This window comes from Amblyomma americanum, chromosome 3, assembly GCF_052857255.1.
Source record: "Amblyomma americanum isolate KBUSLIRL-KWMA chromosome 3, ASM5285725v1, whole genome shotgun sequence".
Lineage (NCBI taxonomy): Eukaryota > Metazoa > Arthropoda > Arachnida > Ixodida > Ixodidae > Amblyomma > Amblyomma americanum.
The window spans coordinates 132,589,506-132,608,064 of record NC_135499.1 but is presented as its reverse complement, the minus strand read 5'-3'; the positions used below and the strand labels follow the sequence as shown (position 1 = coordinate 132,608,064).

Here is an 18,559-nt window from a genome sequence, read left to right as displayed (position 1 = left end):
CGTTAAGGGAAGTGCCACTTGCAAGGGCCAACGAAATCGTAGTTCGACATACAGCGTGACTTCACAGGACTTTCAGGAGATAAACTGTGTGTTCGATATAGCCAATATTTCAAAATATCAGGATTCGATATATCCGGGCTTGACTGTACAGCACGAATTTTTTCTGTGCAGCTTTTCAAGACAGCTACAGCAACCTTCACCGCCAGGCTTGCTAGCTGCTAGAAGAAGCCAACTTGCGATGACCTTGGGAGCAAAGGAGACTGTGGCTATGAACATGGAAAGAAGGAAGTGTGGGCTGCTGAGAATGAGGAGATACTGAGAGAGTTGAGTGGAGCTGTGAAAGGACAGAACGGTAAATGGGCGCAGGACTGAGCAAAATGAAACACCAAGCAGCGACGGCATGGCAGTGATGATGGCCCGAGCTGCATGAGCAGCAACGCGCAAGCTTTAATGCCATTGATGGTGTTGCACGTTTCTGAAGAGTTGCCTCTGACATAACATCGTTATTTTTGTTGCTTCTGCATTCTTGCATCTGTTTACTCCCCCTTTTTTTTGAGTCCTCGACTCTGGTTGTCCTGAACATTTGAGCTTGTGTTATAATCGCAATAACGGTCTTTTTTCCTGTTCCTGCGGTGTCCAATTTGTCCCTCACATTCAATTCGTGGTCGCATTTAATACGTGCAAATGCAGCACTTTCATGGGACACAGAGCTTTTACAGGCTACAAATAGCTACCAGCCCTGGCCCGTTTTTGGAAACAAACTGCGATGTATCAAGACAGTCCTCTTCTGTGCGTGTAGCAAGGGCAATGCTATACAGCCATTCACTTCCAAACGGCAACAGCAGAGCGATTTTTGGTCTTGACGTCAAGAGTTTGAATTTAGTGACAGGAAAATTTTAAAAGTCTACTTTCTTAGCAATATATGTACTTTTTGCTACCTCAGTGTCCCTTCAATCTAGCACTTTGCACACCACAGTAAGGCCAGCATGAATGGCAACACTATGGTGATTTTAATCAGCCATTGTAGAGGCCGATGCTTCAGATTTCTCCCTCCTAGAGTACCAACACACTAGGTGAAACTGAGCCAGTTGGTACATGTTGTCTGAAACGTCCCCTCGGAAGGAACACAAGCCACAAGATGATGACATATACAACAATGCACCTACACATAATGCGCCTGCCTCTGACAAAGACGGCAGGAATTGACTGCAGGAGGGGCTCACCTTTTCCAGGACAAGGATGTGGAAGTCATCAAAGTCGCTGTACCTTCTGAAGACACACCAACGCTCATCCGTGCTCTGTGGTTCCCGCCGTGTCACAGATATGGCGTACAGGGCGTACGTTGTGTTGGACTCTCGAACTATGCCTGCAAATGTGTTAGAGCTTTAGCAAGAAGAGATGGCTCTATGAAAAAACTAATCCATTTTTCTCATTGAAGCTAGCGGCTTTCTTGAGGTTAAATGGCATTTTAGTATGCTGCAATGAAAAATGCTTGCACTTCCCTACTAGCAAAAGAGAATGATGTCAAATGGTCATGTGGGCCTGGGAATGGCTGCACTCAGGAGGGAGGTGGGTGCAGTGCAGCGATCAATGTCACTTCATTGCCCCGTGGAAAGGCAAAAAACTGGACGACGTTTATTTATATACCTGTTTCTCAACTGTCAAGTGAAAGAGAGAAAAAAAAATTCAGAACTGAAATAAGTTTGCAAGACTGAATGCGCAAGACCAGTAACTTGCATCTGCCCAAAAGCACTAGACAAACTTGTTGGCATCATATGTAAGTGCATGTTACAAGAAAAGGCATTTTGCCTCGCTGCAGCCATCACACCTATTTGTATCACCTGTTCTGAGATGTCGAACTTGTGGCCCGGCGCACAGTTGTTCGTTTCTTCAGCATAACGAATTAAAGCGATCGTGAAAGTAGCCGTGAGCAAGCACCGAATGCTTACTGGATCTGGACCACAAATGACGATTGACAAAGCACTACACATTAAAAACTGGTAAAACTCGGCTGGCTATATGTGAGCGGGGTCAACTCTTCCATCAGCTAGTCGCACTCTCTGGAAGCAGTGCCATTACGAGTGGCAGTGCCGCCACGAGTGGAACAGCAGCCCTTTCATCAACTATCGACACTCCCTTGAGTGCAGAGTGTGGTGCAATTGAAAGTAAAAAAACAAAAAAGAAAAATCCTTTCGAACAAGCGTGCAGAATATTCTAATGCTACTGGGTAGAGCTACAGAGCAAACATAAAATTGCAATCATGCTGCAGCGTCCCTGATATCTCGTTTGTATTGCCTTTAATTATGGTGCCATGCTTTGGTTTCGATTGTAAGTTGACCTCCTCCCCCATTCGGATTTTCAAATTTAAAAAAATAGGTAGACTTACAATTGTGTAAATACGATAATGCTGCTGCTGAAGCCAAGCTGTGTCAATCAAAAATAATGGCGCTGGAACAAATTATTCCAGTTTCTAAATTCCTCACAGAGAGCGTAAAATAGTTGGGGCAGAAAACTCTGCCACAAAGCTGCACAATTCACTGGAGGTTGACATATAGTAAGCCCTCGGCCCCTACATCCCAACCTGTGTTGTAGATGTTGGCGATGAGCAGCATCTCTGACGCTTTGTTGTTGGCAGTGACGTCAGGCCCGTCAGGAGGTATTGAGGGGATCTCCTTGTTGAGGAACTCAATTGGCTCATCTTCCTGCTCCAAAGAGTTCAGGCTGCCACAGTCATCCTGAAACGAAGAGAACAATGGCCACTCAGCTGTTCCTGCAACTAAGTGAGAAAGTCAAACCAGGAGGTGGGAGGATGGGGGTGTTAGTACCTCACTCGTTCAGTCTGAGTAAACTGACCAAACGTAAGAATTAAGTGAGTTCATAAGCACAAGTGGGTCCTGCAATGTGCGGCTGTGGTGTGTCGACAAGACAAACATCGTGTTGTGTCAAACAAGACTTCGCATGCTTTAATAGTATGAAAGATACTACGTTTTGCATCAGAGAAGGTGAAATAATCTCAATGAAAGCTAGTGCCACTTTTCACATCTCACAGCCAAAGCAGTGGCCAGTGATCCAACTTCTTTTCTGCATGCATCCTTGCTTGACATTTACAAGGGCTACATTCTAGGCTACAGAAATCAACTTGTGGCATTTATAAAATCAGTAAGTATTGGTCTCTTCAATTTGTCACGTTCAGATCTGTGTACAGGAAGCTTGGGACTCTGTACGAACAGAAAGCAGAATCAATAACACCAGGCTGCCCAAGGAAGTCCCGGATGCGATGCGCTTGGTACATCGAGGAGACGTTCACCCAACGCTTGCTGTTGACTTCACAGCGAAAATTGCCCCTCACTAGATACTCAGTAGAGCTCCTTGCGAAACACAAATAAGTACATTCTGTGAAGTTCAGCTTTCTCTTGTCAAGAGTGCATACCCTTTTGTGTATGAGAGGCAGGAAACTCCCATCGCTGCATTGCCACTCATTGTAGACCATTCCTTACTCAATATTGCACCGAAGTTGGAAACCAGAAACAAAACAAGCGTGGATCTGGAGCACCAGTAGCAGTGCAGTGTGGCAAAAGCATCGTGAAACAATGTAAATATTTGTTTATTCAGTCACCATTACAGTTCGCCCTTATTTGGAATACAATTTGTGCAGCAAGGCATATTTACTCCCTGCCTTCCTCTTAATACGGCCGCAAGCAGCGCATACCGTGTCGTCGTCTGCTTCCTTCCCTATCTAGTCCAACTAAAAATGCGAGGGCAGCAGAGGACAGTCCCCGGATGCCCCCACCTATCTACTGGTCTCAAAAAGGACATGTTTCAGCTGTGCTGGCAATGCTGTCCTGGTGACTCAAACAGCGGACAGGCGTTCCGGGCAGTTCTGGATGACAAATCGAAGAGACCATATAATACACCAAAACTAGGTTGAAAAATAATAATATATAAAAGCTTCTTGAACAAGTGCGAACACTGGGCACCAAGGATGCATTTTGTTACCTTGCATGCCATGTCTACAACTACTTATGAATCACAGCACATAAATATCACAATAACTTATAAAAATCATGATGATATAATTGACTGTGAATCATTAACACTGCAGGCAACAGTGCCTACATCCACAGTTATTACCCTAGCCATTAATTTCAGCCAGAAGCATGTCTCAGTAACTCAGTATGGGTTGCAATGCAGTGATGCAAAGGATGAAATTATGCAAACAGACACGCTTAACATGATAGAAGGCAGCTTACCCCACTCCCTGCAGACTTGGCTCCACTGAAGGAATCTGCATCAGTGAAATATTTCATTCTTAATTATAAGGCAACAAAAAGGAAAATTTATGAGTTTTTTGTGAAAGTGGCTTCAAAACACAGTTCATGGTTTAAAGTGACGCTCCTAGGCCTGTGCGTATAGTAAAGCATTTGATATTTGATTCGAACCGAAAGATTGGTATTTGAAATCTCGAAGTATTAGTCCCGAGGGAATAACGCTTCTGTAACTGTTGCCTCGTAACTCTGGATCTTTTTTTTTTTTAGGTAATGCCCTTGTGTATTCGAAAAATACATAATTATTGAAATTCCCATTGTGCCTTTCAATCTATTTTGTGTGCTAGAAGTATTAAAAATATTAACTTTGAAATTATTTGAGAAAAATTACTATATTTGAATTTGTTTCGGACCAAAACACCACTATTCGCACATGCCTAGACTCTTCACATTTCAAAGATTTCAACTAAGCCTTGTGGCGTGGTTTAAGGCCTTACTGTGCTATCAGAGCGTAATTAAACACATACAGCACATATGAACAAAACATAATATTTCGCCTTCCCACTTTCAGCTGCAGTATATGACTTAAGTGGTTCATATTCGTGTGTTATACAGCCATTGAAGTATATATATTCGTATGCCGGTCCCAAAGGAATGTCTCACTGCAGAGTAGAAAAATACTGCATATGCGTGCTCACGTTACAATTCTACCCAATAGTGTGTACGAGCATGGTGGATGCTTTACCTTCCTCGTCAGACTTGGACCCTAAATCTTTGAGGAGGTCAAGCTCAGCCAGCAACTTGATGTACCCTTCCGACTTCATGAAGCTGGGAAAGTGCTGTTCCTCTTGCATGATCTGAGCCACCTACAATGAAGAAAAAGCACCTTCAAGAAAAAAGTACCCACCGTGAGGGGAAATAAATTGTGGCCTTTGCAAATCTCACAGTAGAAGAATGCACCTGTTATCACATGTTCTCTTTTTCTGAAATAGAGCTTCATGTGTCCTAGAGCAATTTTAATTTGATTACTCTAACAACCACTAATCCATAAACACAGACCGGGTACAACACAAATTATAAGTGGGAATACAGAAAACTATTCTAGCTAAATAGCTGGAGTTTCGTTTTTTTTTTTCTTCCATTATCAGGATTGGTTTTGTGTGGCCCACGTACGATTTTGTGCAGTGATGCAGGCTGCAAAACAAGTATGTTGACTCGTGTTTTACCGGTTACGTTTTATTCCAATTCCTATGGCTACCTGATGACTTTTTTTTTGGCTGCTTACGATTTAGATTCAGAGAATGCTTCAAAGCACCAGTCAAACTGAGTCACAAGCACAGACATTCTGTGATAAAATAAAATTCACAGTGCACTGAGTCTCATTTCATTGTCTAATCACAGTTCCACAGAAAAACATATATATATATATGGCGAGCGTGAATTAACTTTCACATCTTTCATCTCTACAACGTATCATCATCATCACTTGTCTGTTCTTGGTGCCACTTGAACGGATGTCTTTATTCCTAGAAAAGCCTGGCACACAGTGTGTGCTGCAAATAACTAAGGCTAGTGATGGTGATTGGGTATGCACAGATGAAAGAGGTGGAAGTTCACATACTGCACTCACAATATATATTTTGCAATTTAGATAATCTTCACTCAGTTTCCATTGAATGAAGCTGAGTTGAGCCTTTGTGAAATGCGGAAGAAAAAACGCCAGCCAAGAGAGCCTAAATAATTTTCACGCATCCCTTTGCATGTAAGTGTTGAGTGCACACAAAGTGATTGGCCACCAATCACATGGCGGTAAACTGGAAGCTGTGTCATCTGTGATGCCTACAGGGAGCACCGAAGTCACATTGGCCACTATTATGTTGCACACACAGCAAGGCAAAAGGCTGCCCACATGTTTAATGGCTACACACTGAAGCTACACACTGGACAACAAAGTGGTGCCAGAGACGTCACGTGAATGCCTCCTATATGAAAGCAGTACTGAGAATGATACTTATAATGAATGTGGCCAGCGTGGGTTATGCCCCACTTTCGAAGTAAGGAGTGATAAATGTGCCTTCCACTAATTATTGCAAACATCTATAGTGCAGAGAGGAGCGTGCCAATGCTGCTATTATCTCTGCCTTACAGAACATTAAAGCGTAGCTAGCACACAGTAGCTAGCCAACATTTGTAGACTACAGCAATATAGCAATATGACCAGAGTCATCTAATGAAGGCAGTGTGCACTTTGCCGGAGCCTACACTGCAGCATCGCTTTTGATTGCTGCATTATTAATATACAAAATGGCAACTGGTGCCTTTGAACGCGTAATTATGTCAGCAGTTCCTTGCACGACTGTGCTCAGAAGTGCTTAATGATATAATGACAAGATAACTATCCACAGAGAGTATTTCAAGGAACTGCAGGGGGGGGGGGGGGGTAGTGCAGGAGGATCAAAACCAAAACATTCTCTACGAAAGTATTAAAGGATGTTCAAGCATAATTCGCTCGTATAAGGCAACTGGGACAGGAGGCAGCACTGCAGTAAATTTGTTAACGAGCATGCGCATCCAATCTCACAAAAGTTTTTGAACAATGAAATCACAAATAACCTGAGTTTACTTACTGCCTAGAGGCAGTCAGGTATTTATGGGTGCATTGTGCAGGCCACACAGGGGAGTGCAAAGCGCACCTTCAGTTCGTGGATGCACGCTTAGATTGCCGAGCAATTAATCTGTGTTGTAATTTCTATGATCCGAATTCTTTTCCCTCAGCATTACTTCAGGCTTTAAGATCTGTTCTGCAGCAATGATCTCCATAGCTTCAAGCCAAAATATACCTTTTGCTGGATGTCATCGAACCAGAACTCATCCGGTGTCTCAACTCGAAGCTTGCGTAACAGCTTCTTGGCCAGTACATCTTCGACAATGATCCTCGATGTTGCCTAGATGTTTATGACAGTGCAAAGTTAGCTCCCAGCAGCAATAAAAAAATAAAGCACTGATGAATCGATTAAATTTAACTAGGATAACGTTACAAAATATGGTGAAATGACCGGATGTTAAAAATGTCATCTGAGTTCACAACATCTGATGCAAAAATAAGTTCACAAATTCAGTATGAGACAGTTTCACTAAGTTCGCTATGGCACAATTAGTAGACTTAAAGGCCACTCGCTATGCCTAGCCAGCAGTGCAAACAAAAGAAGCCATTTTGGCAGGCAAGCAGTATAAGCTGACACACAAGTATCTAATGTAGTTCATTTGAACAGACAAAAGTTGCGTTTCAGTGGTTCCTACATGTACTTGGGTTTGAGACACCGCAAAGTTGAAGTAAGCGCAACAAAGAAACCTTTGCTTACTGTTTCAGAAATGTATGTGTCATAAATGTTTGCTGCTGCTTCCCTGAGAGATTCGAGATTCATACTTCTGTCCTCTGTGTGGGCTTGACTTAGCAGCTGCTCTGCTGACACCTTGAAGCCCTAAATGATGAGGGGGGGGGGGGAGAGAGAGAGAGAGAGAGACGCCACATTTGAATGCACCACCATCAACGGCGTCCTTTCTGATAATGCTGCCTTGCATGCCATGCAAGATGATGTGAAACACCAGTAATACTCACCTCGGCATGAAGGTAAAAGGAGATATACTTTTGGGCTCCAATACTGGTCATGTATTCTGAAGAAAGGAAACATAGCCTTTTATATTGTGCCCTCTTACATGACAAGGCTGTGGTTTACATTTATGACAGTAGCTTGTTGTGCATCTGTGTTTAATGGCTCATTATTGTGGCAACCAAAACAAAAAATCAATGAAACAACTATGTGCGCCACACCGTGATCATGCACACAAAGCAATGAATTTATCATGCACAAAGAAAATTCAGGAACGGTTAAACACAAGCAAAATCATGTGCCTTTGATGACAGTTTGGCTAGTCGATGTACAGGTGCAACCACAGTATTACGGAGTGTTTCGGCATTTTCTCGCACATTCCGCACAGAAGACATCAGGCTTTCTTGGGCTTACATGTGAGTGCACCAGCGGCATATGCTAACATATGAGTAAAGTACTTCTTAATGTTATCCAGGTAAGGAGAGACAAGAATTTGATAGCCGAAGCACACTCCATAATATTGTGGCGGGGCTGTATGTTTATTTCACAAAAACAGCATTGACACACGACCTAGGAGAATGCAACAAAGTGTTGACTACTTGATGGTAGGAAAATGCACCAAACAGATGGTTAGTGGCTTTTGAGGAACGGAAATAGTGCAGTAACTGTCTCGCATTTCGGTGCACACCTCTTCCGCAGCGCCGTAAGGGAAGAGATAAATGGAGTGAAAAGGAGAAAGAGATGCTGCAGTGGAAGGCTCTGGAATATTTTAACCACCTAGGAATCTTTAACACACACTGACATAGCAAAGCACATGGGGGCCTATTGTGTTTCATCTCGCTTAAAAAAAATATGCAAATATCGCGATAGTAAACTCAGTTATAGTAAAAACTCGGATATGTAAAGTGAAGCTGTGGTGGTCCCATTTCGCCTTCCATAGATGACTGTAATTTTTTTGGTTATAGCTAGGGGTGGGACTTTTCGGTTTAAACCGAAAAACACCGATATCAGTACGCAGAATTAATTTTCTGAAATTCGGTTTTAACCAAAACAAGATCAGTAATTCTGGCAAGCTTGTTACATTTAACTGGCTATCGAGTGCCAGTTACAGGTCGGAGCAGGAAATTAAGAATGTGCTGGAACCAGGAACCTGGTGAGACAAAGGTATCTTAGGAATTTAGTATGGTGACTGAGTTATGAGCGATTGATTCGCGAAAACACTGTTGTAGATAGGAAGGCTCGACCACTTGGCTAAGCGGTACTGGCTAGCGTAGTGCCGTCTGCTCAGAATTATCACCGAGTTGGGACTGTCGCTTTCTTAAGTAGGTTTTTCCACTGCATGTGGTTTTTCGACGGCATCGCTGCCTCAGTGCACGGAGCACAGGGTGTGCGGTCCTCTCGTTTAGCGCAGAGTGCAACAAGAATGTGACAATCAAGTCTTTAGAACTATACTTTCACTTACGTTTTTGTCTCATGGCCCAATCATTTAACTTTGGCATTTTTGCTTTTTCTTACGACTGCACAACTTTCTTCTGCAAAGACAGCTCTTACATTGCCATTTATGTGGTACATGCCGCTACATGAGCGAGCGGACAGTTTAAAAAAGAAAAGATTAATGTAAACTGTATGTAAGTTTTGACCGCACAGGGACATCCCATGTTTCACAGATAAAAATCAAGAACTCATATGTCGAAAATATTAATCGCCAGGAAAAACCGAAAGTTGCGTTCTGAAATAAAAACCGAAAACAGTCCGCCGAATTTTCAAAAATAAAAACAGAAAAGCCCAACCCCTAGTCATAGTAAACATTTTTTTTTTTTTTAAAGAGAACGGCCATAGTAAAGAGCGCTTAGCAGTGACGATGTACTTTTCGCAGAATGATGACATCGCAGTACGCGCGAAGTCTAGGATCGGGAGGCAAATAGGTAGGTACCGAATACAATAAAACAGTGCTCTTTAAGGTGACTTCATTACCGCGCTATAGCCGCGAGGAGAAGCTAACTTTTCGAAGACTTTAAGGCTGTGAGGCAAAGCACGCGGCGTGCACGGAAAAAGTAAAGCTGGCTATGAACGTAGAAAGGAGGCGGTGCGGGTCACTGAAAAAGAAAAGGCAGTAATAGTGCAGCGAGGAGTAGAAAAAGAAAGAAAAGGGCGTGCGTTCGTAGCACGGGGAAGCGGCGGTAAGAAGCGGAGGCGGGGCGGCACTGCGTAGACAGCTTTGCCGCGTTTGAGTAGTGCGCATTTCTTTACTGCCGCTTAAATGACCCTGAGACCACGGACGATGGTGCCGTGAACATGCAAAGCTTTTATTTTCACATGGAATCAAACTCGCTTAATTTTCGTGGCTGCGTTGCATTCATGTAAATGCAGTACTTCCACAAGACTTAAACGAAGTCAAAAATGTGATAACATGTGATAAATGAAAATAAATAATCATCATAAAAAGAGATGATACGAGCAGGATGTAAGGTACATCTGAGTGTTCCTTTTATAAACCAACAGTAAGTTCAAAGAATCGTTTTTTCCCTTTCTCTGAGGGGACCAGGGGCCTCTCCAAACGTGGAAAATTCGGCGGTGTTTGAAGATGGAGAAGACGATTGATGAAGCCAGAAGATGAAGACGAGAAAATATATTTACATAATGTACAAGCACAAACTGAGTTAAAGAAGCTGAGTCACAGACAAACTCTAAATTAAAAAAAAAATTCTCACACAGATAAACACTCTATACAAGACCTTACTTATTATTGACCCACGGGTTAAAGCCTAGGTACTTGTAGAATTACATGCCACTGCACACAGCCTCTAGCTAGACTAGAGAGGACTGACTTCTAATGATTTTGCTTGCAATTTTATAGCTTTCGTAAACAAAGAAGGTAAGGCGGGCATATTTCGAGGCCCGCCCTAAACTTCGATAACCAATGAAGGTAGCCACAGCCTCTGAAGGTTGACACAACATCGAGCCCCAGGCTTGGCTAAAAGAAAAACAAACACATAACAAAAACATTGTGAAAACCCTCTCCCCGTGGAAGTTCCTGCCCTTATCGCGTGATGCTTTTTTTCTTCCCGCTGCACCTGCAGGTCGCCTCTCAAAGGAAGGGCCACTAACTTGCTGGCCCGTCGCGAAAATGTCAGGTGGTGGACGCCCGTGACGCTTCGGCACCGCCAAGAATGCTAACAAACGAAAAGGGCCCTTCACGGAACACGAGGCAGTTCACTTATTTCTGCAGAAGCAGCATGGTGATCCACTGCCGTTGGGAATGCTGCAGTGGACCGAGTGGCGCTGCGTGATCGCCGCTACCCTTTGTGCGCGGTGGGCGTGCTTTCTTGGTGCGCTGGTGGATGTGCGCGCTTAACAAAGCTAGGAGCCTTTGGCTGTCACAGGGATGCTGTCAAGCGGATAGTGAACTCTTGCGCCTTTGTTAATATTTGCGGGAGGGACATGCGGGTGGGGAGCTCGGAGCTTTACGGGGAATTCTCAGTGTAGACCGGAGGCCTGCAGTGGCCTTGAGCTAAAGTAATATAAAAAGAGCACGTTGATGAGGTGCGACCTTACACCAACATTTTGTGCTTAGTAAGCAGCCCGAGAGCATAGTCAGAGCCATGCCATCACCAACAATTGATACAGTAAAGACCCTGACATAGCAAAGATATTTGCTGGTCCGAGCTACTTTACTATAGAGGGCTTCTACTCTTACATATTCACGGTATAAACAAAGCAGAGCTGAGAGGCTTCAATACCATTTTTCAAACTTTTTTGTTCACATTGCTGACAAAGCACATCAGTTTTGTGTTATGAATTTTTTAAAATCTGCTTTACTAACTTACAAAACCTTCGAGTTTTTCTCCTTGCTTATCCCTGGGCGGTTTCATTGCAATGTACTACAGAGAAGACAGAGAACAATTATTCACTGCTCCCTGTTTCTTTGTGTTTGCTTGCCTATCCATAAGCCAAGTTCTGTATTTTGCAAAATAAACCATCAGTTGCCAGCACTAAAGCTATATCTTGTGTGCCGCTCTTTCTAGCAAAAAGTGAAGCAGCATGCTGCACATGTGGCTGGCACTTAGCCAGGAATTTTTTTCGGGAAGGGCCCAAGGCAATTTCTCTGTGGGGGGAGGGGGGTGCTGGCAGTTGGCTGAGAACTGCCAAGTTAAAAAGGGGGGGGGGGGGGGGGGGGGGAGGGCTCCCCTTTTGATATGTGTCTGACATGTGGCTATTTATTGTAACATCATAGAGAGTGAGGCACAGCCCACAAGGACTGCGTGCCACAAAACTCACCCATGAAATATGACAATGCAATGTTGTTTGCCAGGACAACATCAAACGGCAGCTGAAACAACTCCACTCCAGGTGCTGTCAGCTTCTTCCAATCAATTTGCTACAAGGGAACGTGAGGAAATCAAGGCGCTAATGAACAAAGAGCTACTCTTTCCTCCACAGAGCAAATCGGACACAAGTTTATGAGGTAACACTACTGACTCAACTGGATTCCGAATCGAAGGTCTATTCAGAGAGTCCATCCTTCTTATGAGGAAGAATGCATACAGACTACAATGAGCAAAAAAATGCAAAGTTAAATTCTTCTGCTTAGTGCACGCAACCTGTTGACCACCAAATGAGGTACAGCAAAGCATCTATAGAACTAACTCAGAAAAAATGTACTCAATAATGCTGCCTAGCAGATTCCTAATTAAGAGCAATGGCAAACTGTTACAAGTGCATGCATCGAGACTGCATCAGAGACTGGATAAGGTGATGCCTTTGCAAGTTCTTAGTTGTAATCTGCGATTCTCCAGTTCTCCAATCATAGATCTGCTAATAACATGATCTAGAAAAGGCAGCTTGCATGCCGTTCAATTAGCACTTACAGAAGGCAGCCCGGTGGAATCCGTGTCAAGGCTCCCATCATTCAGCCGCTGAAGCCTGCTGTCCACAACTTTTTTGACGTAATGCAGGCTGTTTAGTTGTTTCTTGATCACAGTATCTGCCCAGACAGTGAAAATTGCATTGAGTAGAGTCAAGATCAGTTCAATAATATTTTCAGTAACATGAACGCTCACTGCATTGGCAAAGCTGTACTCTATGTGCACACACACACAAAAAAAATTAAGCCAACAAACGTGGTTTGTTTGAAATACTACATGCAATACATCCGGTAGAAAAAACCCATGAGAGAAGGTCAACAAGAATCGAAAAAACATCAAGCTCATGGTGAAAATTTTTTACTGCAATGAAATTCATGCAAGCCTAGTCAATTTGCAAGTCTAGTCACAGTAACATCAAGGCGTTAAAGATTACAAAAAATTGTCTTTGCACAAGTAATAACCTAGAAGCACAATTATTTCCATTTATTATGGCATACAATAAGTGGCCTGTGGCACCAGTAAATGCGGCAACCTTCCAAAAAAAACTGATGTAGTAACTTGTTTACTTGAGCACTATGATCAGCTTGCACCATAGCTTCGTTATTGACTGCCATGCTGTCAAGCATTGCACTGATGGCGCATAAAACTAAACTGTTATTCTGCCCCAGTTTCTTGCATGATTCTCTCAAAAAATGGCCAATAACAAGAAAACTGTTCATAGAAAATATATTTAAAACCTCTGGTGAATGTTGGAGCATCAAAACCTCAACCTCATGAAGCCTTTCTCTAAATGTCTCACCATCATCGCCTCCAGTGTCCTTTGATCGCTGTATGGCGATCTCCTGCAATACAATTTCTTTGACAGCTTCCAATTCGTTGACGTTGTCTGTGCACTTTAGGACGGTCAAGAACTCATCACTTGTGGGAATGTTGTTAGAGCACTGTGCAAAAAAAAAAAAAAAGACCAAGAAAAGTTTACTTCCTGTAGGAAAGTAAAAATGTCTAGCTCATAAGTAACCACACAAGCTAAAGCAAGTTTCCTTTGAGAAACCATGAACAGACCAAAATGATCAAAGTAAAACAAGCTTTTGGTCAAGTTGGTTTGACACTTCAGACTAAACTGCAGCAAAAATACCTCATTCACATTTATACCCGTCACACGGCATTCCTCGAAGGCCTTTCCAGCAAAGGTACCTTTTGTAGCAATAGCTACATTATGGTAGCATTTCGAGCCTTCAGCGTGGCGGCACCAAGGCGGTGGCAGTGCCGCCACGCTGTCACGTGGTGCGAAGCAGCTGCCGGCGGCGCGGCACCGTGGCTGATCACGTGGTTCATCAAGTCGTTGGTCATGTGACCAGCCACGTGGTGCGGAGCAGCTGCTGCTGCCGGCGGCACGGCGCGCCGGCGAAACTGAGCTGCCACAGCTGTGCGCATGCGGCGTGTCAAGTGGGATGAAGATAAAGAAGGAACGCCCAGCGAAACGGAGCGGCGAAAGACTGACTTTTCAATTACACTCAGCAAGTTCCACTCGGCCAGGTGAAGCTATCGCGTGACTCCAGGTTTAACCAGAGCTAAACCACCGCCAATTTTTCTTCACCAAAGGAGCGAAAGCTCAAAGGAGCAGCGACGCTGCTACACGGTGCAGCCCAAAGGTGAAACAGTCGTTGAGGCTTAGCACCCGCTGCTGTGCTCGAGCCGGCTGATGTGAGTGTTTTATAATTAACGCAGGGAATTCTGTTCATTCGTTCAGCTCAGACAACTTTTTTCAGTCTAACTGCTCGCTTGAAAGAACTGCAACTGCTGTTTTCATCAGCAGCAGCAGGTTTTGTGTATTGCCTTTGCCACCAGGGGCACTCGGTGTTGCTGGAACACTTTACTGTCTTAAATTCTGGGCGTAAAATATAAACACCCGTACAAAAACCAAAGACAGACGCACCTTTTGTATTTTTAAAAAATGTTTTCAAACACTGTTGGCTGCATCTACTTTTTTTTCATTGCTTTCTCGAAGGCCGCGCCTTTGGGCTCCAAATGTCCCGGACGGGCGCCTTCGCCTCCGAGGCCCTTAGCGGCAAAGGCGCAATATTTGTGCCGTGTAGCTGCACACCTTTGCGGTGCCCGTGTGACAGGGGTATTACACACACATGAATGAATGCTGGTGCAACATTTGTCCATCTGTGTGCCTTTCAGCTGTGAATGTGGTTTCTGCCCTGAAGTTATGTCTAAAGACTAGGGGTGTGCGAATATTCGAAATTTCGAATACAAATCAAATATGCTTGATATTCGATTCGTATTCGAAAATTGATATTCGTGAATTTCCGAATATTCGAAAATTCCCGAATACTCGCCAGCGATCATATACTGCGCATACTTTCATAAATTCGACCGTGGCGAAACCACAACATCTGGGCAAATTAGCCGATAATCGAGTTAAAAATTCCAGGAAAACGATAGAGGTCCTACCCGCTTCCTTCTCCGCCGTTTATCACGCGGACCGACCGCAAGGCTTCACCTCGTGAGATTTCCCCAAATGGGCTTTTACACATATCACCCGTGCTGCGAACAAGATGGCCGACGGCCCGCTTCGAGCAATCGCAACGCGAAATCGCTTTTTTTTTAAATCCTTTGGTAATACGTTACATATTTAATGCCCACATCCGAAGAATGCATCCTGCCACCTTCATAACTCTCCGAGCGTGACTTCCGCTATCCCGTTTTGTAAACTACGCTATGCGGGAAAGCCGGCTTGCGGAATGCCGCGGGAGCCTCCTGAAGGGGCGCGTCGAGTAGTCACAATAGGGCAAGCGATCCTGTCAAAATCTCGCCTATTGCATGGTGCATTGTAACCGCACACCTCTTTAGCGGGCGTAACGGCAGGCGTGACAACGATCGGAAGGCCTCTGTTGCCAGGGCAAAAAAATAGCCTGGCTGCGTAGCTTCGGTTTCTGAGCTTCACCGCTGCCCCGCGGCAACTTCAATTGTCGGCCCGCGCATTCGCCGATAGTCTAATCCCAGTTCCGCGCGGCTTATTTCTTTTTCCTTTCTATAAACCGCCTCGCTGCTCCGACGCCAGTGTGTGTTCCCCAGCCCCTTGCTTGCATTTGTGTTGTTCTTCCAGCACTCCAAAACGGGTGGCTCGTTACGGGCTTACAGGTGTTAGCGCGATGGAGCCGCTTCATGAGGCCTTACTGCGTCTTCAGCATTTTCGGCAGCATTCTTTTTTTCGGGGGGGCGCGGGCAATTTTATTAACAGAGGCCTTCAGATGTACCGGGCATTTCTTCCAGTCCCTTGAACTCCGAATGAATGAGGTTTAATAGTCATCATGTTATTTTTTGTTGCCAGTCTTGTAATTTTATGAATTTTGTTTTGCATGACCTCATTATAGTTTGGATACTGTTATGCAGTCTAATCAAGTAGTATACATGTCTTTGCACATCATGTTTTTATATTGTACTGAGGCAGTCTAATTTTGTTTTAGTTACAAAGACCATACACTCTTTTGAAAAAAAAAATAAGGGGAACAACGTTTGCTTGCTCATCGTTTTCTGAAATTTTTTTTGTACTGAACGGATATCCGATATTCGAAGCAATTTTTTCTTCATATTCGTGTTCGATTCGTATTCAAAAATTTCAATATTCGCACATCCCTACTAAAGGCCAAAATTACTCTGCATGCAAGTAGAGTACATTGTCAGGTTAGGTGCATCATATCATAATAACAAAGGGGAGAACTGGTATGAGCACAAACGGGACTACACAGGCAGGCACATGCCCCCAAACAGTTTGTTCTCTAAAGAAAGCAGCAGACCTATAAAAGCATGTACATCCATGCGCATAATGAACATGACAACCATTCTCATTTGAATAAGAAATGCCTTAGCTAGCTCATGTCCAAATATGCCTCTAGCACATCCTTTAAAACAATGACCTTGAACAGAAAGGCAGGCGAACAGGATTTACAATGCTGATAAACCCGGCCGCTTTTGCAACTGACCTTGCTTCTGCCACTCATAACAAATCTGAAACAATTTATATGCTGCAGAGAGTGCTAGTTTTGGAACATCATGCCTTGAAGATGTTTTTCAGGTTGCTAGCCACCCTATGTGAAAGTGGTATGGCTACCTAAAGCTTTGGATGAAGAATGATCAGCCTGGTATCAGTGGTTACTTGATCTATGCTCAGTCAAGAAAGAACATTGCAAGCTGGTCATGAACAATGGCTTACAAAGCTTGAGACGGTGTTCCAAATTTCAAGATTTAACTTCTCACATCTGCATTTCACGGTTTAGAATAATGACAATACCATCCATAGTTGACTGTGGGTTAGTGATCAACTATAAATAAAAGTATTACAAGAAAGCCGCTGACTTGTCAGTCCGTTTGCAATCCCTATGTCAAGATTATAGTATCCGGCCCAAAGTCGGAAGCCTGGCCACTTTTGCCTATCAGCAATGGATAACACAACACAAAAAGTTATTTAATATGAAAGCCTGTACCTCCCTTAAGTACAAGGCCAACAACATCAACTTGTGACAGCAGTGTACTGCAACATAGACTTTCTTCAGAAATGCATTATTATTATCACTTATTAGAATGCATTTGCGAAGAAATGACTGAAAAAGTGAGGCCAAAAGTGGTTCCAGTGAACAGGCACCACTTACCATCCAGACAATGGTTTGGTTCACATAGTCAGGGTCTGAAACCAGGTCTATCACTGGCAGCAGCACTGTATTCACAAGAAGTTCCTGGGGAAAAGGAGACAAGAAATATAGTTAGCACTGGTGCAAGGCATTGAGCCCAAAGCTGACCATCACATTGTTTTTAGCGGTTGCTTCAAGGAGTTCATGGTACACTGAGTGGACAGAAAAAAACTGAACTTACATGACGATAACCTGCACAATACCATTGTTGCCTCAGCAAAGCTTTTGCTTTAATTAGTGGGGGATATGCAATGTCAAGCAGTGTACACCAACCCAACAAGCCAATCAGCAACCTAAGGCCTTCATATCTACCCCAACCATCATTTCTATGTGCTTTATGGTGATGCAGAAAATGCAATTTGTGGTGCTTAATTTTATGCCCATTGCCTTTAGCTTTAGTCACAATGCTCTCTTCATCGAGCAATAACAGGAGGCAATCTTTTATTTCTACCATGTGTTCAAATAACCTGGTGACTCTCTGAATCCTCCACTAAAGATAAGAGGTGTCAAGGGTTTTGATGCTTCCCATGTGTGAGGAAAAGAACAGCTGAATAGTTGGGTCTGTGTGTTAATCGGTGGCACCTGTGTGTTCACTCTGAGTGCCTTGTCCAGTGACTTTTGCTTGTCTAGAGGCCCGGTGGCATAGCCTTGACATCCAGTGTGACAGCAGAAAATACTTGTGCGGTTAATTAATACCTTTAGTGTGTGACAATCACTCTTCAAAAGTGATGACCGCACTTAGGTTTCTTCTCTTACAGTAGACATTTTTGTGTCCACATCTGAATTCTCCAGACTGTGTTTCTTATGACCCCTAGGGCATGCAACTGTGTATACCCATCAAGAAACATAAGCCGCATGCTCTGATTTTATAATGCCATTCATGCCGACCCCAGCACAAATTAGCGAGAAATGCGTGTTTGTGTACACTAGATGCTTGTGTGCCTGTATGCCTGTGGCTGTATACAGTATTTATTGTAGACAGAATGTACTTCACATAATGCACAACGGGTGGTGCCCCTAGAACGGCCATCATTTCTGTCATTCCCACAACGTTTTTGTGCCGCGCCTGCCAGCTCGTTATGCAGAGTGAGAGCCGGAAAACCACCTTGCACCAGGGTGCC

General features: G+C 43.7%; 1 protein-coding gene across 1 annotated transcript in view; it reads right to left on the bottom strand.

The window, feature by feature from the left end:
• Positions 1-18,559, bottom strand: part of LOC144124931 (sorting nexin-13-like) — a 53,133-nt gene that overhangs the window by 19,532 nt on the left and 15,042 nt on the right. Inside the window, exons 9-19 of the mRNA XM_077657890.1 lie at positions 17,400-17,483; positions 13,541-13,682; positions 12,745-12,860; positions 12,155-12,254; positions 7,885-7,940; positions 7,628-7,747; positions 7,106-7,210; positions 5,011-5,131; positions 4,251-4,285; positions 2,582-2,735; positions 1,224-1,366 (exon numbers count right to left, since the gene is read on the bottom strand). Coding sequence (XP_077514016.1) covers positions 1,224-1,366; positions 2,582-2,735; positions 4,251-4,285; positions 5,011-5,131; positions 7,106-7,210; positions 7,628-7,747; positions 7,885-7,940; positions 12,155-12,254; positions 12,745-12,860; positions 13,541-13,682; positions 17,400-17,483 — 1,176 coding nt within the window. The remainder of the gene's footprint in view (positions 1-1,223; positions 1,367-2,581; positions 2,736-4,250; positions 4,286-5,010; positions 5,132-7,105; positions 7,211-7,627; positions 7,748-7,884; positions 7,941-12,154; positions 12,255-12,744; positions 12,861-13,540; positions 13,683-17,399; positions 17,484-18,559) is intronic.